We start from the raw sequence: 22,541 nt of genomic DNA on the forward strand, positions 1-22,541 counted from the left end.
ATCGAGATTAACCCAGGTCATCAATGAAATGTTCACTCGTAAATCTAGACCGAGGCTGTACACGCGGCCCAAAGTGTATTAGAGTACGTAAATATAAGCCGAATAACCATCCAACTTCACAAATTTTATTTCGACCTCACGTCATCTGTTTAATATGACAACCCTCGTTATGTCTAATTTGGCTAACACGCTTTCTCCATTCATCCCGGAGACCTTGTTGTCCACATGCGAAGGCCCCACTTTGGGAGTGTCTGTCTGTCCTTGACTTCTGTTTCTATTACGAACTTATAATAATAAAGGCAAAAGTGTGTGAGTGCGTGCGTGTGTTTGTTAAGCCCAGTTTAGACCTGCAAGAAAAATCGTGCAAGTTGCATTATATTGCGGCGCTCGATTAACCACTACAAAGTCAGCTTTACGCCCTCGCAATGTAATGTAACTTGAACGATTTTTGTTGCAGATCTAAACCAGGCTTTACCCCTTCACGCAGTCACGCTAAAACGGCTGGGAGGTTTTACTTAGATTAAATTTGGACCTCTAGTACATTATTACACATGGGTTACTTAATATCCCAATATTCCCACGGGATCCATAAGATTCGACGCATCGGATCGAGATTGTAAAATCCCAATTATATTAATCGCCAAGTCTCGAGGCATGAAATTTTATACGGTAGGTAGTTCCTTATATAAATTTTTTTTTGACATTCTTAGCTTATTTCATTCAACTCGTCCGCCATCTTTATCTACCTGTCAATTTTAACACAAGTTTCAACTATTTTGTTTTAATTCCTCCAGCGACTACCAGTTTCACATTAATTTAAAGTCTGACGAAGGTAACGAGTCGATAAGCTGATAAACAAAGATGGATGTCGTTAATATGAGTAACGAATTAATTATTAAATAAATTTTGTTTTTTACAAGCAATTGAACCTGATGATAAGTTAATTAGGTAATAATTATCATGGTCGTTCACTCTTAATCCTAGAAAAGTGTCATTTTGCATAGATATTCTTTTTGATTATATATATGCAATAACCCTGGTGTTGCAGATGTTTATGGGCGGTGGTGATCTCTTACCATCAGGAGACCCACTTGTTCGTTAGCCATCCAGTCGAATAAAAAAAATGAATGTGTAATCTCCAAATTTCTCAATTTGGGTTAAAATAATAAATGAATAATCAAGTTTCAAATAGGTACAATAACTTTCGTCAGGTAATTAAAACTAAAAGCAAGCAATTACTAATTACACGCCTAAGTACGTAAGTAAGTAAATAGTAGTTTTTGATTTAGACAATAAATAAAAAAGGGATTTTTGAAAATCGCCCCCTAGAAGGGATAAAAGGAGGGATGGAGGTTAATATGCAACTTACGCAATTTTTAAGCAACTACCTAAAATAAAACTTTGCAGCTATCCACCATTGACATTTGCTTTTCTGCAAAACTAGCACAGACCGGATGTCGAATCCTCAGGCTGGTGAACGGCCTCATTAAGCCTCGGTCCCAAGCCAAATATTTTTTCACCCTTTATTTCTGTCTCCATGTATTATTAGATTTGTAAAAATTATCCGCGCTGCGTTGTGAATCACTTGTTTGTTCAGGAAGCTTACGACGGGCCATTATTCTTTTATTCAGAACAATTTGTTATTTGTTCTGTCGTTAAATTAGTTACTTTCACAACTCGTTCTATTTCTACGTTCGTTATTTTGTAGAGCTTTTTATTTTGGATATTTCATTTAATTTTTTACTTTTTATTCATGGCTTGTTTTAAAACGATACGTCAACGATTATGAACGTCGTAGCATATAAATATTATAATAAAAACTAGCTTTTGCCCGCGGCTTCGCCCGTGTGGAACTCGGTTATCGCGCGCTGTTCCCTCGGGAACTGTGCATTTTTCCTGGATAAAAAGTAGCCTATGTCACTCTCTGGCCCATAAACTATCTCTGTGCCAAAAATCACGTCAATCCGTCGCTCCGTTTCGACTTAAAAGACGGACAAACATACAAACACTCACACTTTCGCATTTATAATATTAGTATGGATATACATTATTTGTTTTATTTACATTAACGAATACACTAGCGCCATCTGGTCGTTGAGGCAAAAGCTAACAGACCGTAGCGTAGTCCATTCGTATGGTGCTCGCGCTTTCCGAGCGAGGTCGAGTGTACGCTGCGAAGTTTTACTAGTTCGAGTAGTTCCACACTATGTCAACAGATGACGCGAAATATATTTTATTAGTAATTAGTTTTACTATTAACTATTTTTTATTATATCATCACACACACACGCATACAGCTCTACTTCACGTTAGACATATTTAGTGTTAATTGACTACTTGCTTCCTGGCGAGTTTTTTAAGTCATACCTACCTACGATTTAATGCATGATTCCTTCCTTCATTAGCAATATCGATCGTACGGAAACGCAGGTTGTTATCTACTGCAGCCTGTGACGTCACGAGTGCAACGACCGCTGCAGCGAGTCGCCGCCGCCCGCCCACGCTGCGTGAAAACACCAATGTCACTTGCAAAATAATCCTTGAACTCTTGCTAGACTCGCGGCTACCAACGCTGTTCCAAATTCGAAAATTGAAACTACGCGAACTTTATTGATTGCCAGTGCGCTTTTTGTGTTAGTTATTATTAAAATAAACTTAGTGTTATAGTGTTTATTTCTCAATTCAAACTTTTTAGACACGCATCACACTTGCAACGTACTTAATGTAGTTATGTGTATGAAAAGTGTAAGCATTTGCGTATTACAAAAGCGACGGTAAACATTATACTCCATTGGCTGCCAATACTAGTTATCCCGGCTTTTCAATACGAAACATATGGCGGGAGAACGCATTCCTGTGTGAACTTTCTGGATTCGCTCAGTCCGAGTATAATATTCACAGTGGAGCCTGTGTTTAACTATTTTTACTTTTAATTTAAAGCTGTGATTGATACGGGCCAGCTATAATGGCCGGTAAGTTTGTTCTGTTCTGATTTTGAAAATAAGAGTTAATTTAATTTTTAGTGATGCCCTTGCTGCTTTTTTTTTTACTTGGCTTGAAATCTAGCCCTTCCAGCTGAACCTATTGCTATATTTCTTGTTTAAAAATGTTACCCTAGTGTTACCAGTCCGCAACAGAAATATGAAGATACTTTATTTGTATGATTATGGGATTGTAATGGGTTTTAAAAGAGCTCTTATGGTCACTGGTCACGGTCAGAGATCAATATAACTTTTATGATAGTAATATTTTATCACGGCTGCTTATTTGGTGTGTGACATGGTTCTATATAGCCTTGATAATTTTACGTGCCAACTGGTTAAAAATAGGCGTTTGCTAATGCATAGGCATTTAATGCTCCAGTTCCGGTACTCGTATTGGTTGGATTTTGCAGAGCGAACGTCATTTAAAGGCACCCTTGACATGAATGAAACTCTTGTGATAAAAATAACGTGTTTTAATGTAAACCTCGAAGATTTAGTCAACTCTAAAAATCCAGATTGTTGTTCTAAATACCTAACTAGGAAAGTGCTCGGTTATTTATATAGGTTTTAGTTATAACTTTCATAGTTATTGGCGTCGATAGTGGAGAAGTCTTAGCTGCATGTACGGTTTACACACACTTCACACAATCAGTTTTTTTTTATCAGCAGTACGTTTTTTCAACGAAATCTACGGCTTTTTTAACGAAAACGATTCTTGGGTCACCAGACAGAATTCGAACACGTATTTCCTGGCTATACATGCCAAATATGCTATGCTACCATTGGACCACCCAGGTGTAGCCAGGAGATGTGGCGCACCGAATCATCATCATATCAGCAGTAAATCTACTGTTGGACCCCGAGAACCATTTTCGTTAAAAGAACAGTACATATTGTTCGAAGATCTCCCTTGAATTCTCCTTCGCATTGAAACAGTACATGTTATGTTGTTACTACTTATTACTTATCCATTAACTTACGACTCATCATTCGAGTCCTTTCTAACTTCCTAATAAAATGTTCCCCGACGCTTGTCAGCTGCTAACACTTGAACGCCTCTTAATCATGGACGCACCATTTGTCGGGCCCACTGTCACTCCTTGTAAGGAGTGTGAAGCTTACTGGTTTGTGTCCACCGGATAGCTAAAGTCAATCAAAGAGTGAAGGGCTAGACTAGAAAGAGAAATATCGTATATTTCTGTATAGTTGGCCTTCTCGTTTAATTGTCAGCTGCCATGCAAGATGTAAGATCAAATTAGTCTCCCGCCACCGTGCTTAAATGCCCCTGTGATTCATAGTATTCATAGTTTTGTGTCATAGTTAAAGTAGCATTCCAATGTTGTCGACCGACCGGCGACTGCGACACACGACCGCGACCAAGTTGCGCGACTGAAATCATAACCAAATTCTGCGTTCTGCAATTTTTGGCCTGTCCATGTAGCAGCGGTGTGGCTCCAACCGTAACAATTTAATGCCCATTGTTGAAATCTATTTTAGGGATTACAACACTAAGATTTATTTTAATTATTTTGTATGTGGCAACACGCTCTCTTGGCTTCCAATAATACATGCAGTAGCACGACGAGTTTGTTTTAAATTATTTTTTAATATAAAAACCATAGCCAGAACCCTGCCTTATAAGTGATTTGTTCATCCATCGGTTTGCCTCTTTCTTTCATTTCCGATTTTTTTTTTCAGTTTCCATCGCTCTTTATCTCGCTCGGTGTTAGCAACTGACGATCCAATTAATCTGCGTTATGGTTTCTGCAGATATAATTGCGTTTTCTCGTCATAACCATTGAATGGTGGGTGAAAAACAAGAGCCGTCGGGATCTGACGAGTGATTTAGCTAATGGGCTGTCGTGTGACTTGACAGCTTTCTTACGTCCCACGTAGAATCGGTATGGGATTTAGTTACACATTAGGTAAGAATTATTGAGCGTCACGATTTAAATGGGTCCCGACTGTTGAACTTTAAGTTAGCTACTTAACAAAGTTCTAGCCCACTAGACTTGTTTCCTTCTTTTTAGTATTTTTAAAGGCAGTCGGGTTTTTGATTTATTAAATTTATTGTTTTATTTTACACTTTTCTGTGAAAATAGTATATTAAAACGATTATAACCTATATATATTTAGAATGGGCTAATTATTAGCTTTCATTAGATACCCCACTCGATAGGTTTGAATAAAAAACATTTTTTTGAAAACTTACAATTTGGCTCCAAAAATCAGCCATATTGATTTTTTAAGAATTTCATGTACCCAGTGTCACTCGCGTCATTAAGACGAATCCAATGACGTATCATTTATCAAAATCGGTTCAGCCGTTGAGTAGTTACGAGAGGACATAGGAATAGACATACATACATACATACGCGTCAAACACATAACCCTCCTTCTTCGCAGTCGGGTAAAAAAGGGGTCGTTTTTAAAAGATTTCTAAGATGTTCGAAAATATTGATGCTGCCGCGTGTGTTACAAAAATTTCCGCGAGATCAGAACTGACTATCGATTCTTCATCAGGCTCTATGTGAGTGAGCTATAGCTGAATATACACTACGCTATGGTCATGCATCTTTGTAACTCTATTTAACATTTACCTAATTTACGACAAATTGCATTTATATAGAATTTTAGTTCATTATTTGGAATAAGTTTGCCTTTTAGTGTGTGTTTTAGAGTTACCATGAAGTCGTGTCTTCCGTAATGTCGCCGCATTTTGGCCTGTTTCAAACATAATGTGATTCTCTACTTATGCAGCCCGTGCAATTTGTTCCTCGGCTATCGTTTTAATCAGGTGAAAAACTTCGTTACCGGCTCCCACTGGCCAGGAAACGCTGTGACACTTGCAGTTTTTGTAACAGCTTGAGGCTGTTTAACGTGGTTGTAAGGTGGTCAGTATAAGTTGACAGTAATACCGAAACACACGCCGTGCACTTCTTTTTCGCTCTTTTTTTGTTTTTTGAGTAGTGTCTTAGCCAAGATGCGTGTTCAATCAAACGCGATAAGTGCAAATGATCAGTTGAATAATAAACAATGGAAAATGTAAAATGCCCGTTTTTGCAGTAGGTACTCCATATGACTAAAGGTGCACATAATTTACATATCTACATGTAATCACTTGTTTGCAATAATATACGTAAATACCTAAAAACTATGTACCTAATGTAAATTTAAGTACCTACCTAAATCAGGCAAGCTACCCAGTTTTATTTATAAGCCTCCATTATATTTAATAGCCTAGGTATATAAATGAGACAAGCTTGTTACCTACTACTAAATGATTACATGCTACAAAACGAAACCTCTCATTACAGAAAACATAAATTATATCCGCAAATTATGTAATAGGAATAATAACCGTGGTTAAAATGTAATTCTGCAGCAGACCATTCATTTTGGACTTTGCTGAGTTGATCTCTTCGCTAGCGTAGCGACTGAAGGTATATAGTTTAAGAATCAATAACTATGTGAAGGCGTAGGTAGAGCTATCTGCTATAGTTGTGTTCCTACCTAGAGGAATTTTCTTTAGTTCTCTAATCATTGGTCGCTGGTTCCATACTTTTGACAAAATCTACGATTTATCTTTAGGCTTTAGTTACGTGCCAATATTTATTTATTTATTCAACAATGTTAATACAGCTTATATTTCAGAATACTTAAGCTTAGATAAATACATATTTGACGATTATTTTAGTTTGAACAGGAATTTCTTTGCACCAAGACTTTTACCGCTCGAAAGTAGTGAAAATCTAACAATTAATTATCGCTAGATTTTTTTTTACCACCATTTAAGTCAACGCCTTCACAACAACGAACGAATATCTCTTCTCATCTCAAAAGGCATACAAATAAAATTGTCGCGATATAAAACTACATTGATCATGCGTATGTTTATGTCACGTTTTCAGTCCTTTATTCCATGCAAATGCTCGACACAACACAGTTAAACCTGAGGAAATTGTTTACATATTCTACTCAGCATTCTGCCTAACTCTAGGGCATTCCAGTAAATAGGACCGTAACTTTAAAGTCGCGAGTAAATCCCAAACAATTGGCCATAAATTGGGTGTACCATGAGACAATGGCTGAACAAAGGACCAATCGCTCAACGCATCGGCGGATCAGTTTATTAATGAAGCCGACGTCTAGCGAGGTCTCGACGGATAATTAATTAATAGTCGCAGTGGGAATCTAGTTTTGTTTGGATTTTGGGTTGCGATTTTATTGGCTCTTATTTATAGAAGGTTCCGTTTAAAAATCAATTTGCAAATGTTTGCAAATTAAGCTTTAAAGTGCAAATTTTTATTAGAGTCAAGTATGTGTGTTCCCCTCTGCAAGCCGCTCTGTAAGCCACAAAATCAAAAAAAAAAAACGTAAATATACTTAGTACACATAAAAAATAATTTAAGAGGAAAACTATCATGACAATATAGGTTTTTTAAGTTAACAAGCAGGTACCTAACAGTCGACCAAAACTTAATATTGAATACTTGCTGCATTTAAGCATGATGTTTTCTTTATCAGTCGCATGATTTTTGTCATCCAGAGTCCGGTTTTTCCTCTAAAAACTGGATAAGTATATTTTAAAACACTCGGGCTATTCAAAAGCCATATAAACCCTTTCACATCGAAATCGCCGTGATGATAACTCCCTTAATTACTAAAAAACTTGACGCATTACTCTCATTAGAACCGTTGATACGTGTTACTTTGGACGTCTCATTTTAACGGTCGCTTCAGTCCGATCCGAGAATGCTGTTAATTGATTAAGATAATCAGGTCCCGATGTCTCTGATGATAGTTTAACGCGTGTAGTGTTGTGTAATGACGCGGCATGGGATTATACTAATTAAATTTAACAGTTGTGACATCGACATCGGCGGCTTTGTAAAAGAGAATAGGTGATAAGGTTTGTTTCTGCTTCCGGGAATTATAACTGTATTTGATGTTGTACTGTAAAGAGCTAAGTCGGAATAACGTCTGAAAGTAGAATTTTGTTTAGGGCGAGGCTAGATTCTAGCCGCTACACAAATGTAGGTACTTTTTTGAGTTGTGAGTCTGCTATTTTCGGTCCCGTAACTTTGGTTTCATACGAAATCCTATTTTTGTAAAACTGACCGTGTGGCACAAACTGGACTTCAGTATAAAATAAAATCGAATCGCATCTTTAAAAAAAATCGTTTGGCCTCAAAATCCTTAGGAAATAAAAAGATTTCCAAAAGGAAATATAGGTAGGTATGTAGTAGTTCACAGAAGAGGAGCAATCGATCATTAAGGGCCTGTTTCACCATTTGTCGACTAACTTTAAGTGACGGATATCAGTGATGCCGTCTCTGTTTGTTTTGTCCGAATAAACAAAGACGGCATTACTTTTATCTGACACTTAAAGTTAGTCGGCAAGTGGTGAAACAGGCCCAATCTACAAGTTTGAAAGTAAATGTTAGTAATATTGCTGATGTTAAATTAAATCTAAAAGCAGATAACTCCGATGAAATTATGGTAAGTGGCATTAAACGAATGTTTCTTATTGAGTACAAACGGCCCATCAATTCCATTTATGATCATGTGAGTTTGTCGAATGAAATAAATTACGAGTAGAAAACACCTGAAGATGTGGGAAACACATTTCATTGCTCTTAACGATGTGGGGCCCTACGGGTCGTCGTGAACCAAAAATTACTGGCTTAGATTCAAGCTACCAAAAATAGCGGCCGCCCACTCACCGGGAAGTGGACTGTAATTAAGTTTAGATAATGATTATTATTTATTGTAAAGCCCACTGTGAGCCTTTGTGGCCGACGACATAATGTTTGCTTAACGCTCCGACGGACACAAAATGAGTATTGACCACATTCGTTACGGCTTCCTCTGTGCCGCCGCTGTTTTTAAACTAGTCGGAATTTTTAATAGCCCGTCTTTAAAGTAAAGTCGTAAATAAGTTCAGTGATTCAGATTAGGAATCATGGTAGTTGGTTAGGTCATCGATCCTAGTAGGTAGAGGTAGCTAAAAGTACTCATAGGCATCTTAGTCGAAAAATAACAGTAGGGAATTAGTACTCGTTAGGTCATCAATTATGGTAATTTCACGGACGTTTGAACCAGAACCGTAACTAATTGGAAGTGAGGAGCACGTTGACTCAGTTCTAGTACGGCTGGAGCCGCGGCTAGGAAGCTGTTGCGGCAACATTCCGCGACCAGGCCGCGTCCTGCATTCCCATCCGCGGCTTCCGAGAACGCGCGGCCCGCTACGCCAAGCGACCTTCCCTGGACACTCGTTACCGGCCGATACGTTTATCGCCCACACGTCCCCATTCAATGCGCAATTCCGCACCACAATGAACCGAAGATCATTTGAAGCCGTCCCACAGAATGCTGCGATCCGAGTCGCGTGCGGAGCGGCCGGAGCCGCGACCGCCGCCGCCGGCCAGTCGCTGCGACGACAGCCATCCGACCACGCCGCTGCAGCGCGCGCGGAACGTTCCATTTTGAAAAACGTCTGACATTTCCTATTAATTACAAGTTCGTTAAAATTCGCGGCAACGTTTTGACAGTGCGGTGTCGTACGTCGCGGTCGTGAATCGATTGGCAACGGTTGGTGCGGCGGACGAGTCGAGTCCGAGACGAATTCGGCAATTTGTTACCACCGCGAGCTGGCGGCCGGCGTAGTCCGAAACGTCCCTCCGGAACAATAACGTAGTAATTAGAGCGTGGACGTAAAAATAACTGCACCCACTCGCGTGATGCGCGTGCGACGGCGCAAACTTTAAACTGTAGAACAATGTCATTGTTGCCGCGTTTAAACTAAAGTCGCCGACGTTGTTTTTAGACCATCGTGTATTTAAATTTTGTTCGTCATGAATATTTTTTTCATAGGTAGGTAACATACGTGTCGAATTTGGCATTTAAGGGTCTTTGTTCCGCGCTGGGGCGTCACGTCATAAGACACCAGTCTGCATGTTGTTGGCTTCACAAAATGTCAACAGTCAATCAAAAGCACGTGAAGCGTGGTCGACGCCGACACGCGAGCATCGGTGTTAATTGCCTAATAAATAAAGCTGGTCTAACACCGACCAGTACGCTAAGAGCCGTGATTGTTTCACTAACAGGAAGACACAGACTTTTCATCTCAGTCCCGGTCATTAAGTAATAGAGGTCTATCTCATGCGGTTGTGTGAGCGCGGAATTGCCTGTATTACTTAGTCAGTGCATCCCGAATCGGACACATATGGTACAATAAAAGCTAGTATAGAGACAATTAAATGCGATCAGACGTTCAAATAAACAATAATGCTATGAAGTCTGTTAATTTGACTTATAATCATGCAAAAGCATTTGACTTCGACTGGTATTAGATGTTTGTTTTAATTAAGTACTCCTCCATCACATTATCGTATGCCATGCTCATGCAAGGCTTGTCGCTCAAGCGTTATCAAACCGGTGACCTCCACATGGTGTGAAAATTTGACGTGTCGTGTCAATTAATATAACACCTGCTTCGGCATTAGGTATTTAACAAGCTCCTACGTTGTTGTTTACATTTTCTTTGTTGGATTATTCATATTACAACTCTTTAGAATTCTAACCGTTAACTATGTTTTCAAGACACTGGTAGTACGCTATTTAACAAACAAACATCCATAAAAAACGTCAATATCCGCAGGTCACAATCCCTCTGGGGGCACCGGCCGCAGTTTTCTTCGTCCATTTACTATAACATGCACACGCACCTAAAATATTTACACGGGATGTAAAACCAAGGTTTAATTTAATACTAAGGTGTCACTCGTGTCTCCACATCCACACCATTAATCAATGTTTCTACTGCCTGTAATTGTTTGTACACAATGCGCAGCGTGCCACTCAATGTGGAACAAACGTGTGAACCAACAATCATTTAATTTTGTGACTTATGGTACGAGCGATACAATTTTCTTGTACATCCTCATGTGGGTGGTAATCCGTTTAAGCCTACACAATAATTACATAAACAAAGGCGACCTTCCGCTGATATATCGCTCGCTTACATAAAAGCCTGCAATCTAATCGCTCCTTATAATCATATCCTTAATCGTCATCAGACCCTTTTACATTGCCATGCTGGATGTTTAGACCTCCTTTTAACTGTAATATTTTTGTTTTGCTACTAACGCGGTCCTACTTGTTGGCAGATGTTATTTGTCAAATGCATTAGTGGTGTGTCGTCACTACCTTTAAAAAAGCTCTTACTTCAAAATCGATAATTATTCTCAGTGAAGTTTATAAACATTATTTCAAAGTAATGACAATATATCTTATTTTATGAAATAATCTCTACAGTTTCTATTTGGCAATCCATTCTCTCTTTCATCCACTTCTTCTTCGAACAATGATACCTACTTACCACATCCCTCACTAGTTTTCTTTACTTTTACATTTTTATTATTTAAGAAAAAACCATTTGTAAAATGATATCAATGAGCAAAATGGTTTGTTTGTTCACCTGAACTCAGAAACTACTAATATTGTCTCATTAGAGCTGAAACCACATACTGCTTTATATTTATCAATTTAAACACCAATTAATCTCGTACCCAAAAGGCATTAGTAGCTATAGCTATCCAAACCAACCCGTATAGAAACAATGTTACTATTGTCCATCGATACAGACTGACACCTGTCGTGTTAACAATTTGTTTTTGTAGGCTTGTACCAGCAAAAATTCTAGCAGACTTGTATTGAAAAATGCTTCCGCCTTTGCTTAGTAGTGGTTCTCTTTGTATGGAATAGTATAGATACTCAAAACATTTCGGGACTACTTCATACTGTATTTAATGGAAGTTTGTCATTATGTTTCAAGTGCCGATGCAATCTGTTCTTAGCACTTCACAATACTACAACTCATCTTAACTTATTTATGTACTACATACAAACAATACCAGCATTTGTAAAAGACGTCGTTACAAACAATCAGTTTTAGGAAGCCAATACAGATGTTCTGAATATAATCAAATAAATTGACCTACGTGGAATGATGTGCCAGCAAGACCTTAATATTGCTTCAAGTTTGCTAATTAGGAAGACTCTTAGGTAGCTTTTTTTCACCTTTTCCCTTGTTTGAATACTTCCATGTTGTAGAATAAAATCTGTAAAGTGAAATTAATTTGTAAAAAAATCAAATTTTATGTCGCTTGTAAATGTAGATTTCTGTTTTGCATTCAGTTTCAGCACATTTAGTGCGCCAAGTCAAGTCGGTTATTAAATGTGTGTAGAAGTGACACATTTATTTCAGTTTCTCACAACGTCACAACACAAAAACTGTTTCTAAAACGATTATTATGCAATGAATCAAAGTGATCTGACGGCAACACCTGTTTATTATGAATTACGAAAGTAAGGTTCCTATAAAAATAATTAGGTCAGTATCTACTTAAATTTAAAATAAATTGTAGTAGCACCTTCATGTTTCCCTTGTTCCGTTTTTGCTCGCTTTTTTATTTCTGCGGGGTTTTTATGTCTTGTCCTCACGGTACCTAATAAAACATATTGCTTCTATCTTATTTCATACGCATGTTTTTCTGTCCCTATTCATTTGCAAGCTTACGCGGCCCAGTGAACCGCGCGATGTAAAACCTTGTCATCAGTTGTCTTCCGGCGATTAAACTAACCGAATCCGATAAAACAATTATAGAGACAATCGACGCACGCCTTTAAAAACTAACTAGATGGGTAGGTAAATAAATACTCGCTAAGGGAGTTACTTGAACAGTGCGAGTGATGAAGACTCAGAGGTCACTCAGAGCTTTTGATGATGAAGTTCATACCGCGACAATGAAGGGATTCTGTATTATTTTTCGATGTCATGTTTGTTTTTTCATGGGCCTAAACTTTATTTGTTCATACTCAGTGAGTCAGGAAGTTTTTAAACTACGCTTAGATAAGTATTGCTAATAGACTGAAGCCTTGACTATTCAGGCCTTGAACTCGAGCAGTTCGCCAATATAGCCTGAACCACCTTAGCATTGATTAGGTACGGTTTTGCCGTAAACACGATACTTGATTAAAGCACTTACTCGGATTAAGTTTTTGACTTTTAAATGGAGTGTTTTCAAACAAGGTACGTTGTACAAAGTGGTAAACCACTTCTGTGTAATTTTAAACCTGTGGTCGCAATGTGTGACGCTATTTTGAGGCGAGTAACGCAACCCGATTTTGTATTGTTTTCGTCTACCATTTACTGTCCTAAACATAAATGTGTAACTACATTTTTTTTTAGTTTTTTGTCTATTTGCGCTAATGTTAATATTAACGCAAGACCTTCGACTACACATTTCCACCCACTCCTGGGTCCGCCCACTGTACGCTGACAAAGAACAATAAATGAGGAATTGGCCGTAATTTAAAGAGTATCTATGCTTTAATTACCTATGGGAAACAATGAAAAGCAGATGATTCTTAAAAGTATTATATCTAAATAGTTACCGTGTACTATCTTGCAAAAAGATTGATGTATTATTCAGATCGGTGTAATGTTTTTATTCTTTGCCACTGTAGCTGATATGTTCAATTAAACTTTATTGTTTACATAATTAAACTTGTTAACACGTTTGACCCATGAGGTTGAATGTGTGCATATTTATTTTCGTAACCGTGACATGAACATAATGAATAGTTTTATGTTTATGTACCATCAGCCAAATAAGTGGTCTACCAATTTTTAAACAAGTTCCTATCAAATGAATATGTCGCCAAAGTCGTATTGGCATTATTGTTTTGTGACAAGCAAACGATTATCAACTTTAGGGTGGTAGACCACATATTTGGCTGATGGTACCTACAATGTTTCGATTATTTACTGTTTTACCTAATTGATGCCTAACTATTCTCTAGGATTAGGTACAGTCGAGTTCATAAACTTGTGAGCAAAAATTTGATCAAAATTATCTGAACAAGCTTCTACGCCGTTGACAATAGTCGTGTTCAGATATTTTTGATCAAATTTTTGCTCACAAGTTTATGAACTCGACTGTACCATAAGACGTGTGTACCTATTAATTATGAAGATACAACTCCATCATATTCTCTTCGCGGCGATGATTGTAGGGCGGCGCCCGCCCACGCGCCCCATCCGTCCAAACTGGTAATTTACATAACCCACGGCCCTTCGTTCGCCAACATTAATAGATTGCGTTTTTCACAACTGTTTTCCAAGACGTAAAGTAAGTCAACAGGTTAATGAAGTTAGTCCAAGATCTATTGCGAAATAGAGAGCGGAAGCGACCACCTGCCGGGAATAGCCGTCGCGTAACGCCGCCGTCGCCAGCTCCCAGTGCGCCGCGTATCACCCGGCGTCCCGCTCGCCACCGATAACCCTACCGCCTATCACTCGCGAAAATAACCCAGTCTTCTCCTAGCCGTGGTCCAGCCACGACTGCCCGCGCCTCCGACCCGCTCCGCCTTTTATACGCCCTGGCAGAGGGATGGCGTCCGTGCGCACGCGCTCCGCATCCCCTAAATCCGTCTCCTTCTCCCCTGTGCTCGAGCGCAAGTACAGCATCGACCGAGTGCCGGCGAACCCTCCCGAACTCAAGTCCCAGGACTGGAGGAAGTACTTTAACGACTTCAGTGCATACCTTGGTAAGTGCAACAAGCGAGGAGTTGGAGCAATCTCCGGATGAGTCAGGCTGCTTTTATTGTGCGGCCTTGCGCTATATCGGTTGCGTGTTAGTGGACCGTTCGGGCACCGGGCTCAATAAACAAACCTTGCGCAATCGCAGCTAATGCTTTTGCTGAGCTTTTTGTATCATTCTATCTATTAGCCGGTAGCGTCTTGATTGCTGTTCGGCGAGCATCAATATTTTCAATGTGTAGTTAGACCATGGTTTTAGCCAACTCGTCCAAAGATGAGAGATTTGTCGTGTTTTTCGCTATTATTAGGTTCAATATGTATAGTCTGCCAATTTAGCATTGCTTGAGACATTAATCATGTCTGTCAGCGAGGCCCTTGATGTTCTCGCGGTTGACTGTTGCCAATTTGCTATTTATTCGGAAATACGAGGCTCTTGCGGTTTTTGTCTTGCGGGAAGTGAAGATAGGTCTCTGTGCTCAACTCGAAGCGTATCGACTGACCACGGCGTCGACGGCCCGTGGTGTCAGCATGCAGATAACCTTGCGGTTTCATATCAGAAACTCCCCATTTAACATACTCCATTTAATATATTGTTAGAGTGCGTCATTATGACCTAATAATGAATATTTAGATGATACATTGATGTACTCACTGAGATTTAAGTAATTAGAAACTTAAATGAGCGCATTGACGATTTGACGTAACTATTGTCGTACGCGTGTTTACAAATATTTAGACTAAAATTAGATGTTCTTTCAGAATGTAACATTTTGTGCAGTTTTATATTATTTGTATTTTGTATTTATTTCAGTCGTGGATGGTACTCGACATCATTACCTGCCATATCCCACCGCTAGCCACAGTCGTCTCATATGAATACATTTTGCTTTACTTGTAGTATATGATATGAGTATGAGCTCGTATGAGCGGATTTGTTAGATTATTTTCCCATAATATTTTTTTCTTTGCAGCAAAATTTCATTTCGCGTTTTTTCACGAATTTTATTTTTACAAGCCTGTTTTTTTCATGAAGCTTATTTTCACATTCGCATTCTTTTTGTGTCGCATTTTTCCCCAGTCGCGTTTGTCCCAAATCCCAATCGGTACAGAAACAGTCTCCACGGAGCTCCGCTGGTTTTGGCCCTTCGGGCCGATGCAAAACTAACATAACCTAAACCTAGCCGTTAAGTCTGGTTTTGTGGTTTAGTATTGACTCGATGGGAAACAGGAGCTAGGTGATACCAGGGCTCCATCGACTCTGTTTCTGTTTCGATTTGGATTGGGGAAAAACGCGAATGGAAAAAATGCGACTCAGAAAAAACGCGAATGTGAAAATAAGCTTCATATTGCCTTCGTGAAAAAAAGCGAAATGAAAATTTGCTACAAAGAAAAAAGGATTATAGGAAAATAATCTAACAAACCGTATAAAATAAGTTTTTGTTAAAAATTACATTTTTAATACAAGCTTTTTTTTGCTGACTGTTCTTTTTATTGACTGTATTTGTATTGTCACCCAAACTAGGGTTATTAATTTATTTCTATGGTCTGAGCGACAGACAGACAAAAGGGACAAGTGAAACTAAATAAAAGCTTGTAAAAACAAGTTGCGACACAGATATTCTAATGTTATAAAGCATTCAAAACAACTGTGTACAAAGTACAAACACAAACACAGTTCAGAAGGGAACCGCATTTAAATCCTACTAACCGTTTTTAGGGTTCCGGAGCCAAAATGGCAAAAACGGAACCCTTATAGTTTCGCCATGTCTGTCTGTCTGTCCGTCCGTCCGCGGCTTTGCTCAGGGACTATCAATGCTAGAAAGCTATTATTTTGCACGAATATGTATGTAAACTATGCCGACAAAACTAAAAAAAAGTTTTTTTTAGGGTACCTCCCATGGACGTAAAGCGGGGGTGATTTTATTTTTCTCATCCAACCCTATAGTGTGGGGTATCGTTGGATAGGTCTTTTAAAATCATTAGGGGTTTGCTCAGACGATTTTACGAATTTTTTGCGAAATATTAAACTTTAAAGTGCAAATTTTCATATAAAATACGAAATCCTTAGAAAAATATTACCTACTTAATTCTTTCGTAATGGCTACGGAACTCTATTTTGGTCGTGTCCGACACGCTCTTGGCCGGTTTTTATCTTATATTATTAGCTTCACATGTTTTCCTCTATTTGTCGATCCTTATTTTGATCGCTCTTCTCTACCACTCAAAGGTTGACTGGCAGGGATAAGTCCGCCTTTGTATTTAACACTTTTTTGTAACCTTTTTGTACAATAAAGAATATAAAGAAACAAACATGTAACTAACTACAAAAAGTAGGTAACGTTTAAAATGGTTGCAGTTGATATATGACCGAGTATTTTTCGACCCTAAATGTGTATGATATGATAATAATGCAAGGTCTAATAATTCGTGCCCGCGTTTAATCTGCCTATTGCCTAAAGGGTCGGCAAGAATAGCTCATACATTAACCTTACCTGTTAGCTTTAAAAAGCTAATCCTGGTGAAAAGTTCCGTGTAAGAGGTTACGGTCTAAGTGTGCTACAATTTTAACATCAGGCGTTTCTTTATTATGGTCATTCAATTTGCCTACAGCTTAAGAGTCCTATTTGTCTGGAAAACTATGACAGCGCAAGCAATGCCGAATAGCAAATATTACACGAAAATTCTCGCTTCGAATTTTCGGCTTCGATTGTCGATGTAGAATTCGTTTTTTTTTCATAATGTAACTTTGTTTATTGTAAACTTTACATAACTTTTTGACATAACTACATATAAATTAAAATAAAACTAACCTAACTACATAAAAAAGACAAATAATAATAATAATAATAATGAACCGCCAAGCAGTGCTCGTCGACATCACCATCCCACATGACGAGAACCTTTTGAAGGCCGAGAAGGACAAACTCAGCAAGTACCTTGACTTGGCTCACGAGGTGACTGCTGTGTGGGATGTTGACTCGACGATCATTGTCCCGATAGTCGTTCCGGCAAACGGTCTAATAGCGAAGAGTCTCAACCAACATCTCAAGAGACCGCTAGATGGCTGGATCAAGGGCCGATACAGAGGCGGTACTTCTGGCACGGCACGCATCGTCCGGAGTTCCTCACTCTTAAGCGCCCTGCCCCATGCAAACCACGGTAGACTACCTGACCTGGAAGCTTACGGGTTGCCCCTAAAAATATTTTGTTCTCCGTTTAAAATATGTATTTAAGGCTATATAATTATACTAGTTGTTAGGCTTTGCTTTATGGGAAGGAATTTTTATTTTTTTGTATTTACTTTTCTGTATTTTACTTTTTTATAACTATTATAAAAACCTAAACCTAAGAATGAAGAAAAATAAAGAAATAATAATGAAAACTAAAACAAATGAATTAAACCAGACCCCATCGGCAAAGTTCCGAATTCGAATACATTATGTTGGCCGTTATGATCTCTCAAAGACCCTGAAGTTGAAATTGTAGCATACTTACGTCGTCAACTCTTGCGCAGAAGTTTTAACTAGGCGTTTAGCAGTTTGTACCACTTCCAGCTAAGGCTCTTTAGTTAAATAACAAATTACGTGGTAAAATGGTAATACAGGTTCTATATTATATTAACTAACGACCATTTTCTAATAGTTTCATTAATTGGCTCACTTTAATTATGTATTATTATTTATGACAAGTTAATTAAACTTTAGGTACCTACTTAACTTAGGTATGATTTAAAGATGAAGTAGGAAATGATACATTGACGCGTAACATGCGCGCTTTTGAATATTAAGTAGCTACATAATATCGATCTAATTAGATTCTTATAAATTGGTTAAGTAAAATCTAATCCAAGTATAGCAAAACCCTTCGTCTCTTTCATGTGTTAGTCTTACATTAAAGTAAGACAAAGCGCGCGAGACATTCCACGAGTGTCGCGTCATCTCATGACGACGTCTTCATTTCATTATCAACGCGGCGTCAGCGCTGGTTCATTGATGACAGCGGTCCAACCAGCGCTGGCAGCGCTTTACGACACTTTCCTTCTTAGCTTTTAATGGTACTAAGTCTTTGTCGTCTGTCTAAAAAACTTGCCTCCGCTCCATTTGACTGTTAGGTTTTGATTAATCCCGCGAATCTGACCGATTTAGCCAATTGTTAAATTTTTACTCAGAAATCGTTGAAATAGAACAAATTTGAAGTTATCATCTACCATCCCCTTTAAAACTACATGTAGTGCAGACGCGGAATTTACGTAGGTATGGTAGATAAGCGGGTTTGCACTTCCCCCGAGGAAATAAATGGAGTTTTCCGAAAATAAAAGTTAAGTATTTTGAGTTTATCCTATGTGGGTTTAGTGGTTTCCGTCGTTTTCCTTAATGTTAAAAAACGTCATTCCTATTAAATTTAAATAGCCTCGAAATGGACCTTGGCTCCATTGAAACATGCTTCTATTTTAGTGAATAAATCTTTACGCGAAAATAAACGTGGATAGAAACGTAATGTATGTAGTGAATTAGTCATTGGCAACGTCAAACACTTAGCGCTTAAGCGGATGCTCCGGCCCATCGAACAGTACAAATATTTATGTGAACAATGTGTTAGGCTGAGCGCGATTTTTGCGGTCTGCGCTCCAGCGGAGGTGAATCGAATCAGTACTGCATTAGTCCATAACAGAGTCGCCCGCGCACTCCTTCCACGAAGGCGAAGATATTTAAATTTAGAATCCCTTCCGACGCCCTTGCAATGTGACTTGTTTTTTTTCTACCCGCTCGCGAATTCTCCTCTGCCAGTATCCTGTGCATCTTTTAAGTGATACGTTTCGGTTAACCATGTCTAAAACACATTACACGGTGAACGACGATATTTACGGGAAGATATTGAAAACTCATAGAGATTTGCAACCGGAAACGGAATATGCTGAGGTTTTCGAGGCTGTCGAAGGACTCGGTATGGACTTTGTTTTTCATCTTGTGAATTGTGTCAGTCTAATTTATTCCTGTCGTGTGTAACCTACTTAGCGAATAGGTTTCGTACAAAGACTTCGCTGTCTAGACGTGACAAAGTATGAATGCTGTGTGTAATTGGGAGAATGAGACTCTTTGTGGATGTGGAGAACACTTACGCCTTTATCTTAACGGCACTATTAATCCCATTGACCGATAAGAGACAATGCGAGCACTTAAGGAATTGGATTTGATATTTAAAATAGTTTGTTATGCCGGCTCATAAATTTCGCTCCTGGTGCCGGCCAGGAGGCAATGACCCGCCCAAAAGAAAACTTGTTCTCGAAGGACGAGCATTTACATATGCGCTGATGCAAAATTCAAGATTTTAGCCATCTACTACTTTCTAATAAACCAGCAATACTATATTTTCCCCTATTTTTAACCCCCGACGCAAAAAGGGGGGTGTTATAAGTTTGACCGCTATGTGTGTCTGTATGTCTGTCTGTGGCACTGTAGCTCTTAAACGGGTGGACCGATTTGAATGCGGTTTTTTTATTTGATAGCAGGTTTTCTAGCGATGGTTCTTAGATATGTTTTATCAAAATCGGTTCAGCCGTTTTTGAGATATTGAACTTTGAAGTGACAAAGTCGGGAGTTTTCCAACTTTTTGTTGGTTAGGTTAGTTTAAATATTAATTAAATAGGTTAAGTAACGTCTTCACAAATTTCCGATTTTGCTTCTTCGAAATCACAAAATGAAAGATTTCGGCATTAGGCATGTTCTTATTAGCTTTATCTCGCGTCTTCGTTCCCGGGGAAGATTAAACATAGGTAGACATGTTTATCAAAATCGGTTCAGCCGTTTTTGAGAAATTGAACTTTGAAGTGACAATGTCGGGGGTTTTCCAGCTTTTTGTTGGTAGGTTATTGATACTTATGTATACATAGATTCATAGAGCCATAAAGGTTCTGTAGTTAATTGACTAACAGCCATGTGTATACACATTTTTTTAGATAAATTCACATGCGATATTATCTTGCAAGACGTACGTAAAAATACGACTTTGTTATCTCTCATCATAAGGGACAACCTTTTGTACGACATTGCACACTAAATAAACACTTCATGCTGTTATTTACTCTATGATTGTTTTTATTTACATGAAGCTTTTATATGCAAAGTAAACAGCATCCACACTGTAGATTCTACAGCTTCTGTTGCGCGATTCGTCGTATAAACGTCGACTTCTAATGAATATAAAGGTGTTACTAAATGTCTCTATTCTTAGCGATAAATTTCAGTCACCGAAAGTATATTGCCAAATGAAACTTCACTGAACTAAAAGGACTAGTGACACAAATGTTGATTGCCATCAATGAGAGCCCCTCCGTTTACTTACATGACATCATGAAGCCAGACTATTTATATAAGCGAGTAAATAACTCCAATTACTTAAGTATATATACAGATACTAACGCTCAAGTCGCTCTTGAACAACTTAATCCGTATTTTCTAAGGACTAGGGTTGCATAGTGAAAGTTGTTATGTATAGGTATCTCAGTAAACTGGTCTGCCTACGATGTTGCTTTCGTTTTATATTCAACTAACTTAACTATATTAGAATACTATTTATAAATGTTTTTGAAATTTATCCTTGTTTTCCAGCGGCCAGTATTTGTTAATGTTATTATCTTATTGCAGTATAGTAAGGTATAAAAGCTGTAGGTAGTGCATTCTTAAGTAGATATGTGCATCATTTAATAGTTCATAATATTTTATATAGTTATTCAGAGCTTCAGGTGGGCTTGATAAGCAAACTAATTGAGTGATATAATATTTTTATTTGGTATTATACTCGTATGCTTCTTAAAGCAACACCTTCAAAAGCCAGAGCGTGCGTAGTATGAATGAGTGAAAGTATAAAACGAGCGCAGATGCTGGAATTGCTGGACGAGCAAACTTGGCGTTGCGTCCAATCTTGTCTAGCGTGCTAGTTTAGCACGTAAATGTCTGTCAAGCAATTTACATCGTCCAGCAACCTTTTCAATTACTTTTTATATACCATGAAAATGCCAGGCTAAAGAAAAAAGCTATATAATTGATATCAAACCGTTAAATCATATCTGAAGCCCTTGTAAGACTTGTAAGGGAAAAACTTCAAGTTACATTTATAAACTGAAATCAACTACTTGTTTACAGCATAGTTAGTTTAGTCTGCCACCGAAATAGTGTAAAATAAACAATCGCTAACACAAACAAGTACTAGATCAACATTAGTTATAGCATCTTGTAGACACAACACAACTGCCGATCAATTTACGCCTCGGTGAAATATTAATTATATAGATGCCTTGAAGTCCTCTAAACGCCAATTGTCAATTTATTACGTGTATTGACTATGTCAGATGAATCGACATAGGTCCTGAATTAAGGGCCGAACCTCCAATTGAATACTAAGCAAAATATATTAGGTATGTCAATTACTTCTTAATTATAAAAAAGCCCGTATAAATACGTAAAAGAAGAGAAAATAATTCTAGCTGAGTGAGATTGTATCTACGTTTAAAACAAACAAACAAACAGAACAGCTTGCCTATGAGTTAGTACCTAATTGTAACTGTATAACATTGAGTGGATTTCGATTATTTAGATGTTGCTTTATTTTGGAGAATTTGTCTACCTCCAATGAGCATAACAATTCCGCCGTTTAAATCCAGTTTTACAGGACGTCTACAGAACGGTTGTCTAGATAATCTACAACTTTAGCGGGGTGTATTGGATGGAACTAAATTTAACCATTTTAATACTTTCACCATCCGCGTAGTTGGTCTAACAAAACAAAAACTTTTTGTATCATATTTTTAGTCACGGATTGTTGTCATATTAAGATGGTACTTCTTAGTGTGTACCAATAGTACCACAGAATAAGTAATAGTACAACTAGTACAAGTGAATATATGTACGTTGATAAGGACAGCGATGTTAGTATAACTGCGGTTTACAATT

General features: G+C 38.2%; 1 protein-coding gene across 5 annotated transcripts in view; it reads left to right on the top strand.

Moving 5' to 3' along the window:
* LOC141428323 (leupaxin-like) overlaps positions 1–22,541 on the top strand; it is a 73,484-nt gene that overhangs the window by 17,006 nt on the left and 33,937 nt on the right. For 2 of the 5 annotated variants that reach the window (XM_074088266.1, XM_074088267.1), the window contains exons 1-2: positions 9,308–9,481; positions 14,378–14,600. The exons of 2 other annotated variants lie outside the window; for them this stretch is intronic. In XM_074088266.1, the coding sequence (XP_073944367.1) occupies positions 9,323–9,481; positions 14,378–14,600 (382 nt within the window). In that variant the 5' untranslated portion in view covers positions 9,308–9,322. Of the gene's footprint in view, positions 1–2,950; positions 2,973–9,307; positions 9,482–14,377; positions 14,601–22,541 lie in introns of those variants that run through there. One more of the 5 variants, XM_074088272.1, reaches the window with a different exon arrangement.

Source organism: Choristoneura fumiferana, chromosome 5 (assembly GCF_025370935.1).
Source record: "Choristoneura fumiferana chromosome 5, NRCan_CFum_1, whole genome shotgun sequence".
Lineage (NCBI taxonomy): Eukaryota > Metazoa > Arthropoda > Insecta > Lepidoptera > Tortricidae > Choristoneura > Choristoneura fumiferana.